Raw genomic sequence first — 23,880 nt, 5'->3', positions numbered from 1 at the left:
GAGGTAGAAGGGTTTCCAGGAACTCCAGTACCACCAATAAATAAATAAATAAATAGGGCTGGGGATGTCACTCGGAGGTAGAATGCCCCTGGGTTCAAACCTCAGTACCACACACACACACAAAGATATATGACAAAAATGCGCTAATAAAAAAACTGTAGTGAGTGCCGGGCGTGGTGGCGCACGCTTGTAATCCCCACGCTTGGGAGGCAGAGACAGGAGGATTGCGGGTTCGAAGCCAGCCGCACTGGGTTAAGAGATTGTTTCCAAATTAAAAATATAAAATAGTTCTGGGAGTGTAGCCTGAAAGTAGAAGGCCCCTGGGTTCCATCCCCAGTACCACAAAAAAAAAAAAAAAAAAAAAAAAGGTGTAGTGAATGTGAAGGAGGTTTTATGTTTAGAAAGCAGAATTTGCCAATTTTAATTTGACCAATCACCTACTGAGAGCTGGTCGAGCTTTTATCGTTGTCCACCATTATGAAAGAATATGCCATTAGCATCTTTGTCACTAAAGAAGTACAAGACAAAGCCAGGCGTGGTGGCGCACACTTGTAATCCCAGCATTTGGAGGCTGAGACCAGAGGATCGCGGTTCGCCGACAGCCTCAGCTACTTAGTGAGGCCCTCTGCAACTCAGTGAGATCCTGTTTCAAAATAAAGAATTAAAAAATTGGGCAGGAGGTGTAGCTCGGAGGTCAAATGCCCCTGGGTTCATCCCTAGACCCGCAAAAAAAAAAAAAAAATGTATAAGACAGTATGTGCCTCTTTAGTACAGGACAGTATGAAGAATGGTATGGCTAAGATGTGGAAAATATATTTATTTACTTATTTATGTGTGTGTGGGAGTACCAGAGGTTGAACTAAGGACATTCTGCCTCTGAGCTAAACTCCTGGCCCTGTTTTATTTTTATTTTGAAAGAAGACAGTATGAGAAAGGGCATTAGTAAGACATGAAAAATATATTATTTATTTATTCATGTGTGTAAACCTCTAAGATACACCACCAGCCCTGCCTTATTTATTTATTTATTTATTTATTTATTTACTTATTATTTTGTGGTGCTGGAGATTAAACCCAGGGCATTCTACCTCCAAGCTACACCCCAGCCCTATTTTTTATTCTTTATTTTGAAACAGGGTCTCACTAAGTTGCAGAGGGCCTCACTAAGTAGCTGAAGCTGGCCGTGAACCTGGAACCTGTCTCAGCCTCCCAAGTACTTGAATTTCAAGTGTGCACCACCACACCCGGCTATTTTTTATTTTGAAACAGGGTCTCAGGTTGCTGAGGGCCTGCCTCACTAAGTAGCTGAGGCTGGCTGCAAACCCGGATCCTCCTGTCTCAGCCTCCCAATTACTAGGATTACAAACGTGTGCCACCATGTCTGGCTTGCTTGCTTTTATTTTTTTGTGTAGTACTGGGGGTGGAACCCAGGGGCTTTCTACCTCCGGGCTATCCTCCCAGACCTATTTTATACTTTATTTGGAAACAGGGTCTAAGTTGCTGAGAGCCTCACTAAGTAGCTGAGGCTGGCTTCGAACCTGCGCGATCCTCCTGTCTCAGCCTCCCAAGAGCTGGTATTACAAGCGTGCATCACCACGCCTGGCCTCTTTATTTTGAAGCAGAGTCTTGCTATGTTGATGAGTGTCACTACTTGCTGAGGCTGTTCTTGAACCTGTGATCCTCCTGTTTCAGTCTTCCAAGCACTGGAAGCCACTATGCCTGACTGCAGCTTTATTTTTAATAGCAAGGGGTGGGAGATAGGAAACAACCTAGATGTCCATCTACAGAAGAATGAGAGCTGGGCGTGGTGGCGCACGCTTGTAATCCCCGCGCTTGGGAGGCTGAAACAGGAGGATCGCACAGGTTCGAAGCCAGCCTCAGCTACCGAGTGAGGCTCTCAGCAACTTAGCGAGACCCTGTTTCCAAATAAAGTATAAAATAGGTCTGGGTGTATAGCCCGGAGGTAGAAAGCCCCTGGGTTCCACTCCCAGTACCACCAAAAATAAAGATAAAAATAGAAGAATGAGCAAACATCATAGTATATTCATGTATTGGCTCCCAACTCAACAATAAAAATGAATAACTGGTGTGCAATAGCTTCAGTGAATTTCAAAAGCATCACTGTGCGTGGAGGGCGCATACAGTAAGACTCCATTGACAAAAAGTTCTAGAACAGGCAGCACTAACGTACAGGGGAAACACGGAAGCCTTGGATGGGGAGGGGCGAGGACTGCATGGCCAGGAGGCCCGGGCACCCTCCAGGGTGCTGATATTCTGTCCTGATGGGGGTTGAGGGCATGCAGGTGCATCTCATCAAACAGGAAACTTGAGATTTGTATATCTCACCAGATGCACATTTGAACTCGAAAGGAAAAAAATAGAACCATAAACAAATATTGAACTTTAATAATATATGTGCTGAGGTTTTAGGGGAACTGCACTGGTGACTTGCAGCTTACTTTAAAACACATACAAAAGAAAATAGAATCGGTGATGGGAGATGACTAGATGGATAGTTACATAGATAAAAGCAAGTCCAGGAACTTCAAACACTATAGAATCTAGCTGCTAAGCACTGTGAGAGCTCTCTAAAAAGACTAAGAGCTGGGTGTTGTGGCACACACTTGTAATCACAGTACTTGTAAAGCTGAGATGGGAAGATCGCAGGTTCCCGGCCAGCCTCAGCTAATGAGGCCCTCCGCATCTTAGTGAGATCCTGTTTCAAAATAAAGAATAAAAAATAGGGCTGGGAGCCGGTCATGGTGGCGCACGCTTGTAATCCCTGCATTTGGGAGGCTGAGACAGGAGGATAGTGGTTCACGGCCAGCTTCAGCTACTTAGGCTCTCCGTATGATAGTGAGATCCTGTTTCAAAATAAAGAATAAAAAATAGGGCAGGGGGTGTAGCCCAGAGGTTGAATGCTCCTGGGTTCCATCACCAGACCCGACAAAAAAATTATATATATATATATATATATATAGCCTGGCATGGTGGCACATCCTTGTAATCCCAGTACTTTGGAGGCTGAGACAGGAGGATCGCAGGTTCACAACCAGCCTTAGCTACTTAGTGAAGCTCTCTGCAACTTAGTGAGACCCTGTTTCAAAATAAGGAATAAATATAGGGCTGGGGGTGTAGCTTGGAGGTAGAATGCCCCTGGGTTCCATCCCTAGTATCATACACACACACAAAATTAAAAATAAGAGTTCAAAATCTAGCAAGGCAGCTCTCAACTGGTCAATGTGCATCTACTATGGTTTCTTATCTAAAATGTGAAAGTGATTCTTCTCTTGTGGTGGTGCCATTTTTTTTCTTTTTTTTTTTTTGTGTGGTACTGGGGTATGAGTTACATCTCCAGCCCTATTTTTTTATTCTTTATTTTCAAACAGGGACTCATTGAGTTACAATGGGCCCCTCACTAAGTAGCTGAGGCTGGCTGTGAGCTGAGCCATGATCCTCCTGTCTCGGCCTCCCAAATGCGGAGATTACTCGCATGTGTCGCCACACCCAGCTGGCCCTGACATTCTCATTAGGCAATGCACTGAAAACACTGTGTGCGACAGGACTTCGCAGGTGCGCAATTAAAGGAAAGATTTTTTTTTTGTGGTACCCGGGATTGAATCCAGGGGCATTTTATCTCCGAACTACATCCCCAGTCTGATTTTTTATTCTTTATTTTGAAACAGGATCTCACTAAGTTGCAGAGGGTCTAAGTAGCCGAGGCTGGCGCAAACCTGCGATCCTCCTGTCTCAGCCTCCCAAGTACTGGGATTACAAGCCTGCGCCACCACACCCAGCTATAAAGGGAAACTTTTTTTTTTTTTTTTTTTTTTGCGGGTCTGGGGATGGAACCCAGGGGCATTCTACCTCTGAGCTACACCCCCTGCCCTATTTTTTATTTTTTATTTTGAAACCGGGTCTCACTGAGTTGCAAAGGGCCTCACTAAGTAGCTGAGGTTGTCCGCAAACCACGATCCACCGGGTCTCAGCCTCCAGAATGCTGGGATTACAAGTGTGCGTCACCACGCCCGGCTAAAGGGAAACTTTTATCTTCTTATTAGTGACTATAATTTAGGAGAAAATCAACAGTAAATATCCATTTGGACTAGGAAAAGCTGAGGAGGTACTAGTACTAGGGATTAAACCCAGGGGCGTTGTATCTCTGAGCTACACCCTAGCCCATTTTATTTACATTTGGATACAGAATCTCACCAAGTTGCTGAGTCTCTCAGAGTTGCTGGGGTTGGCTCTGAATGTGATCCTTCTGTCTCAATCTCTCAAGCACTGGGATATTTTAATAATCACTGGGCGCGATCCCCCAGGCCTATTTTAATTTTTATTTTGAAACAGGGTTTTACTTGCTGAGCAGGTGGTGCAGGTCTATGATCCCAGTACTTTGGGGGGCTGGGACAGGATGGTCACAGCTCAAGTCCAGTTTACACAATTTTGTGAGACTCAGCAAAATCCAGGGAGACTGTTTTAAGCGTGTGTGTGGTATTGGGGATGGAACTCCGGGACATTCTACCTCTGAGCTACACCCTCAGCCCTATTTTTTATTCTTTATTTTAAAACAGGGTCTCACTAAATTGTAAAGGGCCTAAGTAGCTGAGGCTGTCCTTGACCCACAATCCTGTCTCAGCCTCCCAAATGCTGGAACAAGGTCTCACTAGGTTGCTGAGAGTTTCACCCAATTGCTGAGGCTGCCTTTAAACCCATGATCCTGTCTCAGCCTCCCAAATGTTAGGATTACAAGTGTGCGCCACCACACCTGGCTTTACCTTATTTTTACTGGATATTTTTGTGGCATTAGCATCTGAAGACAATATGCGACCTAAAAGGTGAACTGGCCACATTATATTATAAAATCCTGCAGCTTCCTGGTGAACTTCTATTTGAGGCTAAAAAAAATGTGTAAAATTTCAAAATAGACATTTTTTTTCTGTTCCTAATGCAAATTTCTTGTGCATTTCACTCAACTGTTTATAGTTTTTTTTTTTTTTTTTTTTTTTTTTTTTTTTGTGTGTGTGTGTGTGTGATACTGGGAATTCAACCCAGAGGCCGCCTACCTCTGTCCTATACTCCTAGCCCCATCTCATTTGCAAACAGAATCTTGCAAAGATGCTGAGCCTAAGCTGCTGAGGCTTGCCAAGAACCTGTGACCCCTGCCTCAGACTCCCAAGTCCTGGGATTACAGGTGTGCGCCACAATGCCGTTTATCATAGATTTTTTTTTTTTTTTTTGGTGGTACTGGGGATGGAACCTAGGGGCCTTCTACCTCTGAGCTACACTCTCAGACCTATTTATACTTTATTTGGAAACAGGGTCTCTTATGCCAGCAAGGCTGGCTTCGGACCTGCGCGATCCTCCTGTCTCAGCCTCCCAAGCGCGGGGATTACAAGCGTGCGCCTCCACGCTCAGCTATAGATTAAAAAAAAAAAAACAAACGTATATGGCCTAGTGGCACATGCCTGTAATCCCAGTACTTGGGGGCTGAAATGGGAGGATTGCAGGCTTAAAGACAGCTTCAGCAGTAGTTAAGACTCTCATCAACCAGTGGGACCTTGTTTCAAAATAAAAATAGGTCTGGGGATGTAGTTCAGAGGTAGAATGCCCCTGGGCTTCCATACACACACACATACTTTAAAAATCCCCAATTTATTTATTTATTATCATTATTATTTTTGGTGGTACTGGGGTTCCTGGGAGCCCTTCTACCCTGAGCTACACTCCCAGACCTATTTTATTTTTGGAAACAGGGTCTCTTAAACCAGCACGGCTGGCTTTGAACCTGCACTATCCTCCTGTCTCTTCCTCCCAAGCGCGGGGATTACAAGCGTGCACCACCACGCCTGGCTAAAATATCCCCAATTTAAAAGTTTTTTTTTTTGTGTGTGGTACTGGGGATTGAACCCAAGGGCATTCTACCTCCAAACTACACCCCCCTGGTCCTATTTATTATTTTTGTGTGTGGTACTAGGGAATGAATCCAGGGGCCTTCTACCTCCAAGCTACACCCCAGACCTATTTTTTAATGTTTATTTTTGCAGAATAGGGGATGGAACCCAGGGGCATTCTACCTCTGAACAACACCCCCAACCCTATTTATTCTTTACTTTAAAACAGGTTCTCACCGAGTTGCAAAAGACCTATGTAGCTGAAGCTGTCTTTGGACCGCGATCCTCATCTCAGCCTTCCAAATGCTGGGGTTACAAGTGTGCACTACCACGCCTGGCTTAATTTTTATTCTGAAACATGGTCTAAGCTGCAGGTGGCTTCATTAAGTAGCTAAGGCAGGCTGTGATCCTCCTGTCTCAGTCTCCCAAGCACTGGGATTACAAGTGTGCACCACCAAGCCTGGATTAAACATTTTCTTTTTGGTAATGGTAGTGAACCCAGGGGCATTTTGTCTCTGAGCTACAACCCTAGCCTATTTTTTGGTCTCACTAAATTATTCCAGTGACCTTGAACCTTCAGTCCTGTCTCAGCCTCCCAAATACTGGGATTAGAGAAGTGCCACCTTGCCTGGCTTTGTTGAACTGGGGATTGAGCCCAAGGATATTCCTACCTCTGGGACATTCTACACCCCAGCTCTATTTTTGTTTTGAAATTGGGTCTTGCTAGGTTGAGTTTCATTACTTATTGAGCCTGTCCTTGAACCCGTGATCTCATCTCAGCCTCCCAAGTACAAACACTGTCCCTGGCTCTTCATGTGAAAAGGATAGAAACCTTAGGTAACCATTACCATACTCCTGAATTATTAGATATAACGTTTTTTTTTTTTTTTTTTGGTGGTACTGGGGTTCCTGGAAGCCCTTCTACCTCAGGGCTACACTCCCAGACCTATTTCTTTTTTTTACATTTTATTTTGGAAACAGGGTCTCCTAAGCCAGCGCGCGTGGCTGGCTTCAAACTTACACGATCCTCCTGTCTGCCTCCCAAGCATGGGGATTACAAGCGTGTGCCACCACGCCCGGCGATATAACAAGATTTTAAAGTACTTCCATTCTGATTTTCTATTTCTTTATGCCACCAATAAGCCAAAACTCCTTACCTTTCCTTGAGAAAAATTATTCGTTTGTGTGTGGTACTGAGGATTGGACCCAGGGCCTTATCTCTAGCATTTTATTTTGTGCTTGTGAACCCAGGACCATTTACCCCTGAGCTACACCCCCAGCCCAATTTTTTTCCCTTTACTTTTGAAGGGTCTAAGTTACAGAGCCTAAGTAGCTGAGCTGTGAACCTGGATTCTCCTGTCTCAGCCTCCCAAGTACTAGGATTACAAGTGTGTGCCAACACGCCCGGCATCTAGTACTTTTTTTGGCAGTACCAGGGATGGAACCTAGGGGCATCCTACCTCCGAGCTACACCCCCAGCCCTGTTTTTTAGTCTTTTTATTTTTGAAACAGGGTCTAAGTTGCAAAGGGCCTAAGTAGCTGAGGCTGCCCACGAACCACGATCCTCCGGTCTAAGCTTCCTAAATGCTGGGATTACAAGCGTGTGCCACCATGCCCAGCTCCAGCACTTTAAACTGGCCTTGCTAAACTGCTGAGACTGGTGGAGAACCTGTGACCCTCCATTCTCAAACCTCCTACATACTGGGATGAAAAGTGTCATGTCTGGTTCTCTTGTAGCTTTGAGACATCCCTTTTAATTTCTACAAATAAGCACTAGAGAGATTCTGGCATTAACTGTTAGGTATTTTTTTGGCGGTACTGGGGGTGGAACCCAGGAGTTTTTCTACCTCAGGGCTATACTCCCAGACCTATACTTTATTTGGAAACAAGGTTTCACGAAGTTGTTGAGAGCCTAAGTAGCTGAGGCCAGCTTTGAACCTGTGTGATCCTCCTGTCTCAGCCTCCTAAGCACTGGGATTAGAAGTGTGTGCTACCATGCCCGGCTGTTAGGTATTGACACAAGGAAGTGTCTATATTGTTTTAATTTCACAAACTCACAGATTATGGTGGCACAGGCCTGTAATCTCAGTATTTGAGAGGCTGAGAGAAGAGGATTACAGGTTTGAGGACAGCCTCAGCAAGTCATCAGACTCATCAAACTAGCAAGACTGTTTCACTACAATATAGGGTTGGGGGTATAGTTTCGAGGTAGAATGCCCCCCAGTACTACCGTGGGGGGAGGGATCATCACAAACTCCCACAGTAACCTGTTTCGGGCCTCCACAGTGCATGACTTTTAGGACCGGAAAGCTGGTCTCTACTCTCCCGGGGTTTGTCAAGGCCCTCAGGGTGCCTGTTCCTCACATCTGCTTTCTGTAGCTTATTCTCCACACACTGACAGTCCTGCAGAACCACGATTCCCCCAGGGATCCTGCTCTAAAAGCATCCATCTACCCATCAGTTCACTGGCAAAAACCGCATTAGAGAGAAGTCTAAGCCGTTTCAAACTCTTTAACAGCAACTTTGGGCAAGTCCTTCTCTGGCGGTTTCCACTTTTGCCAAACTGCTGCAAAGGCCCTACACCACCTCTCAAGATTTCCAAGGGCCAGCAGGGCATGTGGGCACGCTTGTGATCCCAGCACTTGGGAGGCTGAGACAGTGGGACTGCGGTTCGAGGCCAGCCTCAGCTACTTAGTGAGGCCCTCTGCAACACAGTGAGACCCTGTTTCAAAATAAAGAATAAATAGGGCTGGGGTGCAGCTTGGACGTAGAATGCCCAAGTTCCACCGCCAGTACCCCCCACACAAAAATAAATAAAAGATAAATTAGAAGATCAAATATGGTGATTCTCTAAATCAAACGTAGAGCTGAGCCACATGCTTCCAAACATTGTCATTATTGAGATTTATTGGTTGTCAAGGATCAGTTCACAGACACTTCACTTTGTACACATGTAACTCACGTACCGAAAATCTAAAAAGCCTCATATTGTGATTCCTTTTCAGTTACTCCAGTGAATTTCCAGCTTCAAATTTGGAGGCAAATTTTCACAAGAGGTATCAAGTGCCATATCTTAAAATGCTGATAAGCTGTTAAGCCTCACCAATTCACAATTTATATCATATACACTACATATGCAAATTTCCAATCTTTCACAGCACATAAAGAAAATTATTAAGAAAACTGGACTACCACGACCAAAGATGTTACAGAACACGTTGCTCTGACAGGGCGATGACCAGGGAGTGGTTTTCTTGAGGAAGCAATTCTAATCAAAAGTAACATGGAGACAGAACTTAAGATACTCAAGACATTAAATGCGTGACTGCGACTCCAGATTCCCACTTAGTATGCTTTGTTTTGTAGGATATAAAACTAACCCCCGCCTATGGAATGTTAGGCTGACACCAAAGACAGTCGAAGCCGCCCACAATCCAATAGCCCACTATTTTCTGGTTGTACCAAAAAAATACGACAACCAGCAAATGGTTTCACCTCTAAAAAAAATCATTTACACTTAAAAAATGGGATGAGGTGGGATTCCCTCCTTCTTAAAAATGTTTCTAGTGCTACTAAAAAACTTGCATTTACAAAATAGTTGATAAAAATATTCCTCTGGATTGTACAAGAAGGGAGCCGGGAAGCAGTGACAGACACGGTGTGGGATTAATCCATTAATCCGACGGGGCTTCTTTCTCTTCGGCTTCGTCAGAAGCTGGACACTGCAAACCAGAGCAAAAGCAACGGGCAAACGTGACTTCAGGGCCACTGTTATCTTTTAGATCTTCAGTATTAACACAATGTAGGCTTTATTTATGAGGAACTGGGGATTGCACCCAGGGGCATTCTACCTCTGAGCTACACCCCAGCCCTACTTCATTCTTCTACTTTGAAACAAGGTCTAAGCTGCAGAGGGTCCCAGCTGAATTGCTGAGGATGGCGCTTAACCTGTAATCCTCCCGTCTCAGCCGCCTAAGTACTGGGGACCATGCGCCACCACGCCCGGCTACAAGTTACATAAAACCTACATCATGGCTGGATGTGACAAAGAACATTTGCAATCCCAGTACTTGGGAAGCCGAGACAGGAGGATCTCAGGTTTACAGCCAGCCTCAGTTAAAATATAAAGTTTAACTCAGTTTAAAAATAAAGAAAAAAAATAGCTAGCTAGGCATGGTGGCGCATGTACTAATCCTAGTAGTACTTGAAAGGATGAGACGAATTACAAGTTTGTGGCCAGCACCAGCTACTTAGTGAGGCCGTCTGCAACTTAGTAAGACCCTGTTTCAAAATAAAGGATAAAAAATAGTTGATCTTCATTGGCAGATACTACATTACTAAGTTTACATGTTCTTGCTAAGATCTGTAACCCCAAAATCAATACTCATGACAGGCAGTGTTGAGATGCAGCCACAAAACAGTAAAAAATTGTCTGATTCCGCAAACTTCAGAGAATACACAGATAAACCCATTATCATAATAGTCTCTGAGTGAGAAAAATCAAACTTTAATTTATGATGACTTAAAATCCTAGAACCATGTCTGAAGGCAATAGGAGGAACAGTCATCAACAGCAAAGCTCTGAGCGGCTCGATGGTCTGCAGCCTCACCTCAGTTCTAGTGTGTAAAGGACCCTTCCTGGGGCTCACTTGTTGCCATGGATTTATAGTATGTCGGTACTTTTTTGTTTATTTTGCTATTAATATCACCCCCCAAGTATTGTGTCTAAGTGAAGCAAAGTGCTGCTAAATACAAGAAATTTGAAATACTTTACAGCGAGCCGGAAAGCCTCACTCAGGCAACAGTTGGTGTTACGTACGGATAGTTTAATATTCAAGTGATGGCATATATTTAAAAAAGGCATCTCTAAATACAACTGTAAAAATCTAACCCTGGATTTGGCCCAGGTGCAATGGTTCGACATTTGTGGCCACATTAAACCACGGTGAGTCTTTAAGACAATCACCTGCAATGTGGTAACGTGCCAGACAGTGAAGACGTTCCTTTACAATTGAGCTAGATCAGGAGTGGCTTTCTTCTTGGTATTGGGGGTCAAACCCAGGGACATTCTACCTCCTTAGAACCCCAACCCTATTTGATTCTGAAAGAGTCTATAAATTGCGAATGGCCTAAGCAGCTGAGGCTGGCTGTGAAACTGTGACCCTCCTGTCTCGGCCTCCTAAGTACTGAGATTACAAACGTGCATCACCACACTCAGCTAGTAATGACTTTAAATTGCATATGTGACATGCAGTAAGAATCAAGAAGCAAAAGCTGACTAGCTGAAATAAATTGTGATTATAAATCTCCTAATTTAGTACTGCCTAGCACATACAAAGCCCTGGGCTAGAAGCTAGTACAGCAAAAACAAAATCAAGCCAGGCATGGTGGTTCACGCTTATAATCTAGTACTGAGAGGCTGAGACAGGAGGACCACAGGCTTGAGGCCAGCCGCAGCAGTTTAGACTGAGGACATAGCTCAGAGGTAGAACGCCCCTGTGCTTAACCCCGAGCCTGTCTGTACCTGCCTCTCTTACTCGCCCCCCACTCTGACCTCCTCGCTTTTCGTCTCTCCGTTTTCTGCAGGCAGGTCTTCTTTAGTCTCTTGATTAGCCACTTCGGCTTGTTTCCCCTTCACTCCCCTCTTCTCTTTTGTTTGCACTTTTTTGTCCGAAGATTTATCCTGTAAAAGACGAAGATATTCAAAGTATAAATGGTACATTTAATTTTCTGATGATACAATGCTCTGTCAATGCTGTCTTACAGATCAACAAGCCAACCGAGTTTTTTTTATGTGCGTGTGATCCTGGGATTAAGCCCAGGGCTATTTACCTCCAACCTACACACCCAGACCCATTCTTTATTTTTTATTTTGAAACTGAATCTCATTAGGTTGATCAAGAGTCTCACTACAGGCCGGGCGTGGTGACGCACGCCTGTAATCCCTGCACCTGGGAGGCTGAGACAGGAGGATTGCACAGGTTCGAAGCCAGCCTCAGCTACTTAGTGAGACCCTGTTTCCAAATAAAATATAAAAAAGGTCTGGGAGTGTAGCCCGGAGGTAGAAAGCCTCTGGGTTCCACCCCCAGTACCACCAAAAAAAAAAAAGGTCTCATTACTTGCTGAAGCTATTGTGGAATCTGAGATCTCAGCTTCCCAAGTACTGGATTACATGTCAACTTGAGTTTTAGACACTACCTTTTACATGAGATAACTTAAGATTCACCCAGTAATCAGGACAACAGAGTTTGCTAAGACTTAGAGGAGCACTTGCATGTCAAGCCTCATTAGCCCTAATAGCTGACAGTCAAGCCGGATCCACACCCCCACTATCCTGTAATTCCACACAAAACAAAGAGAAGGCAGGAGACGTATCTTCCCAATGTACCCCTAACCAACCCCCAAAATGTCTTTCAAGCAGTAACTTCTTACTCTCATGTTAAGACCATTCACCTCAACAAAGCACCACGCTATACGGCCATGCTGACTACTCTGCTAGTTAATCCCTTGGTATCCCATGAGTAGCGTAAAGGGCAACTCTGAGCTCTATCGTTCTCGTTTAGGTGTATGAAGAAACTGAAAAGCAAAGGTATTAATATGATGCTGTAACTTGAAACATTAGTATGTGCAAAATTTAAACTATTTTAAAGAAATATGCAACCATATTTTGGGGTATCATCAGTGGGGAAGAAGCGCAACAAAATTCTAACGTTAATTTGCTCTAAGGATTAAAAACAGCTAAATTAAGTTAGGTTACTTTACTAGTAGGCTGTATACAAGATTCCTATGGAGACGACCAGTCGCTTGTGTAAGATGATCATTAAACACAGGCAAGTAAGCATGGCGTGGTGGCGCACGCTTGTAATCCCAGTACTTGGGAGGCTGAGACAGGAGGATCACAGGTTCAAGGCTGGCCTCAGCTACTTAGTGAGGCCCTCCAAAACTAAAGAATAAAAAATAGGGCTGGCGGGTGTAGCTCAGACGTAGAATGGCACTGAGTTCAATCCTCAGTACTGGGGGTCGGGGGGAAGAGCAGGCAGATCTTACAATTTTAATGTTATAGGGGGAAAATCACTGTAACTTCTGGGCATTGTTTCAAACAGACAACACGAGGACTATTAACTTGAAGCATCTCCATAAATATATTTAGGTCAACAACCTACACTGCTACCAAAGCATCACAATTGCATCTGTATTTAAAAAATGTTCTTTTTGTAATTTTTTTTTTTTTTTTGGTGGTACTGAGGATGGAACCCAGAGGCTTTCTACCTCTGGGCTATATTCCCAGACCCATTTTATATTTTATTTGGAAACAGGGTCTAAGTTGCTGAGAGCCTCACTAAGTAGCTGAGCCTGGCTTTGAACCTGTGCGATCCTCCTGTCTCAGCCTCCCAAGCGCAGGGGTTACAAGCGTGCGCCACCATGCCCGGCTTCTTTTTGTAATTTGATTTAATGTTTCTTTAGTTGTAATAATCACTATCCCCAAAATAAGAAACCTTAAAGTTAAATACATGGTGCAATCCCAATTCTTGGGAGGCTGAGACAGAACTGCAGGTTTGACACCAGGCTAAGCAAACAAATGAGACTTGACTCAACCTAGGGAGACCCTGTTTCCAAATACTAAAATAGGGCTGGGAGGATACCTCAAAGACAGGACATCCCTCAGTTCAATCCCCAGTACCACAAAAATAAAAAGTAAAATAGGGCTGGAAGCACAGCTTGGAGGTAGAATGCCTCTGGGTTCCATCCCTAGCCCCCCCCACACACACACAAAATAGATGGGCACAGCGGCACATGCCTGAATTCCAGCTAGTCAAGAGGTCGGCAAATTCAAGGACAGCCTAGGCAACTTAATGAGATGTTTCAAAATAAAAAGGGCCGGGCGTGGTGGCCCAGGCTTGTAATCCCAGCATTTGGGAGGCTGAGACAGGAGGATCGCGGTTCACAAACAGCCCCAGGTACTTAGTGAGGTCCTCGGCAACTTAGTGAGAACCTGTTTCAAAATAAAGAATAAAAAACTTAGGTCAGGGGAGGTGGCTTGGAGGTCAAACGCCCCTGGGTTCCATCCCTGGACCTGCAAAAAATAAGTAAATAAATAAAAAAAAAAGGGCCAGGGAAGCACATTCCTGCACACCTATAATTCCAGTGTGCACAAGCCCGAGACAGGAGGACTGCTGGTTTGAGGCCATCCTCAACAACTTAGCAAGACAGTTTCAAAATAAAAAGGGGCTGGGGCCTACCTCAGAGGTAGAATGTCTCTGGGTTCAACCCCCAGCACCAAATTAACAAAACAAGAGAGACAGAAAAAGGGCTGGGGAAGTAGCTCAGTGATTGAACACCTTCAGTGATTGAACACCTTTAGGTCCAAAGTACCGCACACAAAGTAAAATATGCATTAGTATTCTGACTTGCAATAGTACACATGTAACCATCAGTAGTGCCAAGTGGTGGCTAGGGCTGTAGCTCAGTGCGTGAGAATTTGCACCAACAAGGTTCTGGAGTTCAAATCCCAGTACACCCGCCAACAAAGAAAAGAACACTAGGAAGCTGAACGCAATAAAGTACATACAGTTTCCCTGAGTAGGCTTCAGTCTTTTAAATACATTAAAGTGTGGTGGCGCACGCTTGTAATCCTCGTGCTTGGGAGGCCGAGACAGGAGGATCGCAGGTTTGCTGCCAGCCTCGGCCACTTAGGAGCTCGTTAGGCCAAGACTAATCTGTCAACTTTCTTACACACAACTGCACTGGCAAAGAAAATAGAAATACTGACTCTGGATCAACTCCTGTCCCAGATAACATCTATCTTGGCTTGAGAACTATGTAAGAAAAAAAAAACTACATTCCCCAGCCCTAGTTTGGCTCTACTGTTGTGTTTGTGTGGTACTGGGGATGGAGCCCAGGGGCATTCTACCTCTGAGCTCCACCCCCAGCCCAATTTTTTATTCTTTATTTTGAAACAGGGTCTTGCTGAGTTGCAGAGGGCCTCACTAAGAGCTGAGGCTGTCTGCGAACCAGGACCCTCCTGTCTCAGCCTCCCTAATGCTAGGATTACAAGCGTGCGCCACCATGGCCACCACGCACGACTCTATTGCTATTTTTTTTGACCCCGAGGACTGATCCCGGTTGTATTCTCCCACAAAGCTAGAACCCCCAGCCTTCTCCCAAACTTTTTTTTTCTTGCGGTACCGGGGATGGAACCTAGCTACCTCTGAGCTACAACCCAGCCCTACTTTTTTTTTCTTTATTTCGAAACAGGGTCTCACAGAGTTGCAAAGGGCCTAAGTAGCTGAGGCTGGCCGCGAACCGCGTTTCCCCATCTCAGCCTCCCGAATGCTGGGATTACAATCGTGCGCCACCACGCCTGGCTCCCCCAGGTCTCTCCCTACATCGCTGAGGCCGCCCCCGGGGCAATCTTGTGCTACCGTGCCGTCTATGAGTGCTAAATATAAAATACGAGCTTGCAAGAACGGAGTAGTATCGGCCTTAACGTACGTTCACAAAGACAATTCCTCTGAAACCCAGGTAGCTCCTACCTTGTGGACTCCGGTTTCCTAAGCCCTGCCGCGCCATGGACGTCAGGCACGCCACTCCCATCACCCAGAACGATGCATCCACGTTGCCCACGGCAGATGCACGTTCCGAAGCCACTCTTACAGAGCCACGGACTCGGGGAAGGCCCGCACAGCCGCAGCGCGGCGCCGCCTGCCCTCGGGAGCCCTCGGGAAGCGTGGACGCCTACCTTTCCCGCCGCCTTCTTGGGCTTCGCCTCCGCTCTGGCCGGGGCGGGCTTCTGAAAGGCAAAAGCGGCGTCAGCGGCGGGCCGAGGCCGGCCGCCCGCGCCCCGGGGCTCGCTGCATACTTACGGCGGACAGCCGCGCCGACCTCCGCTTGGGCTGCGGGAGAGAAAAGGCGGCTGAGCGGGCGGGAGCGCGCCCGCCCCCCCGGCCCCCCGACCCCCGGCGCGCGCTCACCTCCTCCTGGGCCGCGCCGTCCGCCGAGCTGACCTGCGGGGAAGCAGGGACAGTGGGCCGCCGCCGCCGCCCGCCCGCCGCCCGCCCCAGAACAAAGCCCGCCGCCGCGCCCCGGGCCTCCCGCGCGGCCGCCTCACCTTCCTCTTGGGCATCCTGGCGGCGCGGGGCTGCGGGGCTGCGGGGCTGCGGGCCGGGCGCGGGGCCTTCCGAAGCTGCGCTGCCGGCCGCCGCCGCCGCTCCCGCCGCACGAGCTGCTGGGACCCGCGGCGGGGGCGGTGGGAGAACCGGATGGAACCGGATTGCCAGCCCGCCCCCTCCCCCCCCGCGCCCCCGCCGGCCGGGCCGCCCCCCGCCCCCATTGGCTGCGCGGCCCACCGCGCCGCAGCCCGCGCCCCGCATAGGCGAGGCGGGCCGTCACTCGACGCCGCCGCCCCGCCCCCGCGCCCGCGCCCCCACCCGGCGGGCGTCTCGCGGGCCCCAGACCCGGGCGCAGGGGGGCGGGCCCGGGGGCCGCCCGGCCTCGCGGTAGTTTGTTTGAAGCGGGGCCGCAAAGTGCGGTCTGCGTGCTGATTGGCCCGAGCCCGTCACGTGGGCGCGGGTGGCCGTCCACCATCTCCCGGCATGCCTGGGGTCTCGCGAGTCCTGCCGGCCGCGGGGCCGTGGCCCTCCGCCCCCCCCCTTCCCGGTGGCTTGGGCGCCGGCTTTTATGGGTAGGCCCATAGATTGGTAAGGGAGAGCCAGAACGCGCACTCGAACAGCAAGTTTCCCATGTTTGAGGACAAGAAAGGCTCGCTGGGCTCCGCAGGCCTGTGCGAGGCGGGGCCTGGTGCGCAGGCGCGGGCGGCGAGGTCGTGGGAAGGGGAGCGCGGCCGGCGGGCGCGACGCCACTGCGCAGGCGCGGCTTCCCGCGCACTTCCCTGCCCCGGGGCGCCTAGCACAATGGGCGCTTCGGTGTGGCTGCTTGGCTTTCTCCAGGCCCCTGGAGCAGCGACTGCTGCAGGATGGTTTGAGGATTCGGGTGGCTCTTAAGCATTGGTCTGCAATGCTTGGTCCCCTCCTACCTCTTCTGAAGTGTGTGCGAAAAGAGCACCTGCCCCATTTGTTTCATTAGTGGTACTGGATATTAAATCTAGGGCGTTCTGCTACTAGTTATTTTTTATTTCCTTTTCTTTCCCTGTGTGGTACTGGGAGTTGAACCGAGGGATGTTCCAACTCCGGGTTACACATTTGTATATTGAAACGGGCGTCTTAGTTGCTGAGGCTGGTCCCGAACCTGGGATCCTCCTGGCTCAGCCTCCCAAGTACTGGATTTACAAGCGTGCATCACCATGCCCAGCTTATTATTTGGTTTTTAAACAGGGTCTTGCTGATGAGGCTGGCTTCAAATCTGCTATTCCCCTGTACTCAGCCTCCCAAGTACTGGGATTATAGGCGTGTGCCACCATGCCGGACGGACAATACCTTTTAAAGTTAAACACGTTCTCTAATTTAGTAATTCCACTCCTAGAAATAGTCTCAACAAAATGCTTGCTTTCACCAGAAGTCAGAAAGTAGGATATTTCTGGCTGAACTATTTGTTATACTCCCAAACTGGAAGCAACATAAATACTCATCAACAGAAGGATGGATGGATAGATGGAAGACGGTCAGCCACGAAAACGAGCCATCTGCAGCCACATGTAACAACACGTGTGAATCGTACGGTGATAAAAGGAAGATGCCCAAATACAGCACGGACGGTGTGATTCTGTCCATACAGTGTTCTAAAACAGACAAAACTAGTCCGTTAAAAGACAGAATAGGCTGAACGTGGTGGCGCACGCCTGTAATCCCAACATTCGGGAGGCTGAGACAGGAGGATCAAGCAGGTTCGAAGCCAGCCTCAGCTGGTTTAAGAGACCCTGTTTCCAAATAAAATATAAAATAGGTCTGTGAGTGTAGCCCGGAGGTAGAAGGCCCCTGGGTTCCATCCCCAGTACCACAATAAAAAAAGAAAAAGAATAAAAAAGAGGGCTGGGAGTGTAGCTCAGAGGTAGAATGCATCTGGGTTCCATCCCCAGTACCTCAAAAAAAAAATTTTTTTTTAATAAAGAATAAAAGGTAGGGCAGGGGTGTAGCTAGGAGGTTGAATGCCTTTGGGTTCTATCCTCCGACCTCCATCCTTGGACCCGCAAAAAAAAAAAATAAGTGTAGCTTAGAGGTAGAATGCACTGGGTTCCAGCACCAGTACCACATACAAAAGAAAAGTAAGTGAAAAGTTAAAAAATAAAACTTGTGGTAAAAGAGCTTTAACCATCTTGACCATGTTTTAGTCTCTACAGAAAGAAGAATGAAAAACACAAGAATTTATGGAACGTGCGGGGCACCATCATACAAATTTTAGGAATTCTTTTTTTTTTTTTTTTCCAATCTATTGTCAAGCTATTTTTTTTTAATTTTATTTTATTGGTGCACTGTATTCATACATCATAGTGGGATACAAACTTTTGTAGACATACATGCACACATCGCCCAGTCAGCCCCCACCCGATCCCCACCCCATTCTCTCCCCATCCCTCCCTCCCATGCTTGGCTTAGTGGTTGACATCTAGTATTATAGCAATTTATCCAAAATTAAAAATGATAATCTCACATAACAGTTTCATTTGTCTGATACCAAGCTTTTGATGACTTAAAGATAACATTTCAATATTTCTTTTTGCTTTCTTTCTTACCAGAGAATATTTTTTTCTTTTTTTTAGGTGAAACTATCATATATTTATTTTTCAGAAAAAAAATCTATCCTGATATGGAATATGGACTCTAGATACCCAAAACAATCTTGAAGCAAAAACAAAGCTAGAAGATGTATATTTTCTGATTTCAAACCATATAAAGCTACAATAATTGAAACAGTGTAGTACTGTTCTAAAGGCAGATATATAGACCATTGGAGTTAAATACAAGCCTAGAGCTAACTTCTTCCCCATATTGTCAAGTTATTTTTGACAAGGTTTCCACGAAGATTTGGTGGTGGAAATAATAATCTTTTAACTAAATATTGTTGAAAAATAATAATTACATGGAAAAGAATAAAATTGGACCCTTACCTAATCCCACATACAAGTATTAACTCAAACTAGATAAAAGACCTAAATATAAATCTTAAGACTATAAACTTTTAGGAGAAAATCTGGGTCATAAAACCTCACAACATTGAAATTGGCAGTGATTTCTTGGATATGATTTCAATGGCACAGGCAACAGAAGAGTATACAAACTCCCTAAAAAATAAAAGAAAATATTGTATATCCAAAGACAATGTAAACAGAGTTAACAGTTACTAATAGAATTGGATAAAATATTTCCAAATGCTATATCTGAAGGTATATTAATATTCCAACTAGAAATCCTAAAAATTAACAACAATAAAGGCAAACAATACAATTTAGAGATAGGTAACAGACTAACATAAATAATGAATCTCCACAGATAACCAATCTTAGTTGTCTGTTGGATGGAAAATCTTGTTTCTCTGGTTCTGGTGTGTGTTACCTATTTCTTCTTTGTAGTTAATCTCTTTGAGTATTTTCTCTAGCGCTGGTTTTGAAGACATAAATTCCTTCAGTTTCTGTTTGTCATGGAAGCTTCTTATTTCTCCATCTAATTTGATAGAAAGTTTTGCTGGATAGGAAATTTTTGGCTGGAAGTTGTTTTCTTTCAGAGTTTGGAATATGTTACTCCAAGCCCTTCTGGCTCTCATGACTTGGTTTGGGAAGTCTGGAGTGATTCTAATTGGTTTGCCTCTGAATGTCACTTGGCCCTTTGTTTTTGTTGCCTTTAAGATTCTCTGCTTGGCTTCCACATTGGTCATTTTGACAATTATATGACGTGGGGATCCTCTTCTCGGATCCTGTCTAAAGGGAGTTCTATAAGTTTCCTGGATCTGTGTATCAACCTCTTGCTCTATATTTGGAAAATTTTCTGCTATTACTTCCTTGAAGAGATTGTTGATCCCTTTGGTATCACTTTCTTTTCCCTCCTCTATTCCAATTATTCTTAGGTTAGCTCTCTTAAGATGGGCCCATATTTCTTCAATATCAGATTCCTGCTGTTGGATATCTTTTTCTAGATTAGAAACTATGCATTCATTTTTGGATTGCTCATCTTCTAAGAGCGAGATTCTGTTCTCCATGTGGTCTAATCGGTTGTTTGTGCTTTGAATTGAGGCCTTTACTTCATTAATTGCATCCTTTATCTCTTTTTGGCTCTCTCTGAGTTCTTTTCGAAGCACCTCTATTATTTCTACAGTTATTTTCCTGATTTGATCTTCTAGAAATCTCTGATTTTCTGTTTTATCAGGTTCTGATGTTGTGGGGTTGTGCACATTCATTACTTCAGTGTTATTCCTCTTTCCCATGATTTCGGAGGTTTGTGCCTTCTCTGGGTTCTTCCCTTGGGTCACTATGGCTTCACTTAAGGTGCTCTGGATCTCGAGTCTGTATTATCTCAGACCCCACTACTCCTTTACTGGGTTGTATCACAGAGTCTCCGACCCAGGGAGTCGATAGAGGCTGCTTTAAACTATGGGGGGTGCCAGGTTGCACGTTCTCCTATGGTGTGATATCTCTGCCACCACCACTCCCTCACTGGGTCAAGTCCCAGGAGGCCCAATACTGCGATTTCTCCTCTGTGGCCCGCAATTTGACTCACTGTTCTTGAGTACGCAGATGTAGCTGTACTGGACTCGGTGAATTCACTGCTGCTGCCGCCGCCGGTGGCAATATGGCGCCTCTGCCATGCCCTCGGCCATGAGGCTGGCGTATTTTTTCTTCTCTGGTTTTGATTTCCACTCTGAATCCCTGCAGCGTGTGCTGAGCTCAGCCACTGGGAGCTTTAAATGCTGTCTGCGCCGAAAGATCCCGCCTGGCTGTTCCGCATCGGCTCACCTCGGCTTGCTGTAGCCGTCCGCTGAGTTCGCCGCTGCCGCCGGCAGAATGGCACTGCTGCCGCGTCCTCGGGCGCGTGTGTCTCCTCTGTGGCCCTGAGCTCTGTTCTCAGTCCGCTTTCTCTCTGGAGCCTGGTGGTTTTTTTGTTTTTCTGGTGATGGTGTTTTCTGGCTATGAAAGGCGCTCTTTTTGTGGTAATGGAGATTGGTTGTTAGCGGGACTCTTAAGCCCCGCTTTTCTCGGTCGCCATCTTCCCGGAAGTCCCTTAGGAATTCTAAAAAGAGCAGAGAAAGAGAAAAGAGTTTACTTAGTAAAAAAATAACAAAACTCTGAAGTATATAGACGTAAACACTCAGCTCTGTGACGCTCGAAACGCTCTGCATATTATGAAGAGATCTCTTCACCGGGACATGTGACCATGTTGTCAGAAGTCCAACACAGCGCGTGTAGAGGACGGCAAGGGGAGCGTCACAAGAGAACTGCCATGACAGGAGTGGATTCCTCAGCAGAAGACTGGCAGGCCGGAACAGTGGGTGATGTGTGCAGGGTACTGCTCCTGGCCTTCACACCTGAGCAGCTGCGTGGCAGACACAGCTTCCAAAGCTGTGTCAAGCGGCTGTGTAAAATGAAAGCGATTAGCAACAAAGAAACCCGCTTGAAGGAGAAAACTCACCAGCAAAGGTAAGCACATGGTCAAATTCAAAGTACGCTAGTTCTGTAGTTGTGGGGTATAAGTCACTTTTAACTTTATTATAAACATTACAAGAACAATATAAGTACTTGACCATTATATTAATATAATGATAAGTACTCACTGTATCATATTAGCATTTAATTCAATAAATGAAACAAAAAATAATTCAAAAGCTACGCATGGTGGCACGAGCTTATAATCCTAGTACTTGGGAGGCTAAAACAAGAGGATTACATGTCCGAGGTCAGCGTTAGCAATTTAGCAAGGCTCTCAGCAACTTAGACTCTGTAAATAAAAAATAAAGCCAGAGCCGGGCGTGGTGGTGCACGCTTGTAATCCCCGCGCTTGGGAGGTGGAGACAGGAGGATCGCATGGGTTCGAAGTGAGCCTCAGCTACTTAGTGAGGCTCTCAGCAACTTAGTGAGGCTCTCAGCAACTTAGTGAGACCCTGTTTCCAAATAAAATATAAAAAAGGTCTGGGAGTATAGCCCGGAGGTAGAAAGCCTCTGGGTTCCACCCCCAGTACCACCAAAAATAAAAATAAAAATAAAGCCAGGCATAGTGGCTCACGCTTGTAATCCCAGCATTTGGGAGGCTGAGACTGGAGGATCGTGGTTCACGGACAGCCTCAGCTACTTAGTGAGGCCCTTTGCAACTCAGTGAGACCCTGTTTCAAAATAAAGAATAAAAAATAGGGCTGGGATGTAGCTCAGAGGTAGAATATCCCTGGGTTCCATCCCCAGTATTACAAAATAAATGAATAAATAAATAATTAATATAATAGGGCTGCTGGGGGGAGGGGTAGCTCAGAGGTAGAATGCTCTGGGTTTGATCCCCAGCACCACAAAAAAATAAATAAAAAATTATAGCTCCAAAATTGTTAATAAATACATAATAGAAAAGATGTAAGTTGTGATAGCAGTGACATGAATGTGTGCATGAGGACAGATGTACAACCGTAGGTTTTACATGCACCTGAAATTGAGCTCTCGCTTAGATTTATGACTGTGTTTTATAGGAGCATTATGGGAATATAAAACCTTTGTAGGAGGTAAATAAATATAAAGGGAGGGAACATAACCAAGGATGACAGAGAGAGAGGAAGAAAGGAACTACCAAACAGAAAACAGTTAACAGAAGGGCACTGTTAGTACATCTGTCATGAGCTGGGTGTGGGGCACACATCTGTAATCCCAGTACTCGTGGGGGACTGAGACAGGAGGATCACAGGTTTGAGAACAGCCTCAGCAACTCAGTGAGGCCCTCAGGCACCTAGCAGACTCTTATTTCAAAACAAAAATAAGAGCCTGGTATGGTGGTGCATTCCTATAATCCCAGAACTCTGGAGGCTGAGACAGGAGGATCCTCGGTTTGAGGCTAGCTTCAGCAAGTAGTGAAACTCTCAGGAACCTAGCAAGATCCTGTTTCAAAATAAAAAATAGGGCTGGAGTCAGACGTCATAGCACACGCCTTATAATCCCAGTACTTGGGAGGCTGAGACAGGAGGGTCGCAGGTATCAAAGCCAGCTTTAGTAGCTTAGTGAGACCCTGTTTCCAAATAAAATATACAATAGGTTTGGAGGTATAGCCCTAGTACCACAGGAGGGAAAAAAATAGGGATGGAGGTATAGCTCAGAGGTAGAACGCCCCTGGGTTCCATCCCTAGTACTGCGCATGTGCGCGCGCACACACACGTCTTTATATAGCAATAATTTAAATGAAAATAGATTTCATTCTGTAATCAAAATACCTACAAGTTACTCACTTTACCTGAGATTGAGGATGAAAGGAATGGAAAAAGATATTCTGTGCAACAGTAACCCGAAGACAGCATGGGTGGTCATATTAGGTAAAACAGGCCAGGCATGATGGCACACGCTTGTAGTCCAGTACTTGGGAGGCTGAGCAGGTGGATTTCAGATTTGCATCCAGCCTCAGCAACTTAGGCCATCTGCAACTCAGTGGGAACCTATTTCAAAATAAAAATAGGGCTGAGGGTATAGCTTGGAGGTAGAATGCCCTGGGTGCAATCTTCAGTATCACCAAAAGAAAAAAAAAGAAAAGAAGATAAACAGGCTTCAAGTAAAAAATATCACAAGGAAAAAAGGTCATTTTACAATGATAAGCTGTTACTTCATCAAGAGGATGACACAGCGTATATGTGCCCAACATCAGCGCACTTAAATATATAAAGCCCTTAAATATGCATCTAAATATACAAAACTGAATTGAAGGGGAAAATAATACTAATATAATAATAGGAAGTTCAGTACGCATTAGATCGGGGTGCACGCCTGTAATCCCAGTACTTCAGAGCTGAGACAGGAGGATCACAGTTTTTTAATTTTTATTTTTTTGGTACTGGTAATTGAACCTAGGGGCATTTTACCTCT

General features: G+C 45.7%; 1 protein-coding gene across 2 annotated transcripts; it reads right to left on the bottom strand.

Moving 5' to 3' along the window:
* Positions 1–9,554: 9,554 nt before the first annotated feature.
* HMGN1 (high mobility group nucleosome binding domain 1) lies at positions 9,555–16,017 on the bottom strand (the record flags this gene model as incomplete). 2 transcript variants are annotated; one of them, XM_080696258.1, is made up of 6 exons in its annotated part: positions 9,555–9,616; positions 11,449–11,577; positions 15,634–15,684; positions 15,758–15,787; positions 15,866–15,898; positions 16,003–16,017. In XM_080696258.1, the coding sequence occupies 6 exons, from the start codon at positions 16,015–16,017 to the stop codon at positions 9,569–9,571; spliced, it is 306 nt and encodes a 101-aa protein (XP_080552384.1). The 2 variants fall into 2 exon arrangements, with proteins under 2 accessions (XP_080552384.1, XP_080552385.1); XM_080696259.1 differs by having other exon boundaries at positions 9,569–9,616; positions 11,452–11,577.
* Positions 16,018–23,880: the final 7,863 nt, after the last annotated feature.

Source organism: Muscardinus avellanarius, assembly GCF_963383645.1.
Source record: "Muscardinus avellanarius genome assembly, chromosome: 5".
Taxonomy (NCBI): Eukaryota; Metazoa; Chordata; class Mammalia; order Rodentia; family Gliridae; genus Muscardinus; species Muscardinus avellanarius.
This window is presented reverse-complemented; position numbering and strand designations above follow the sequence as displayed.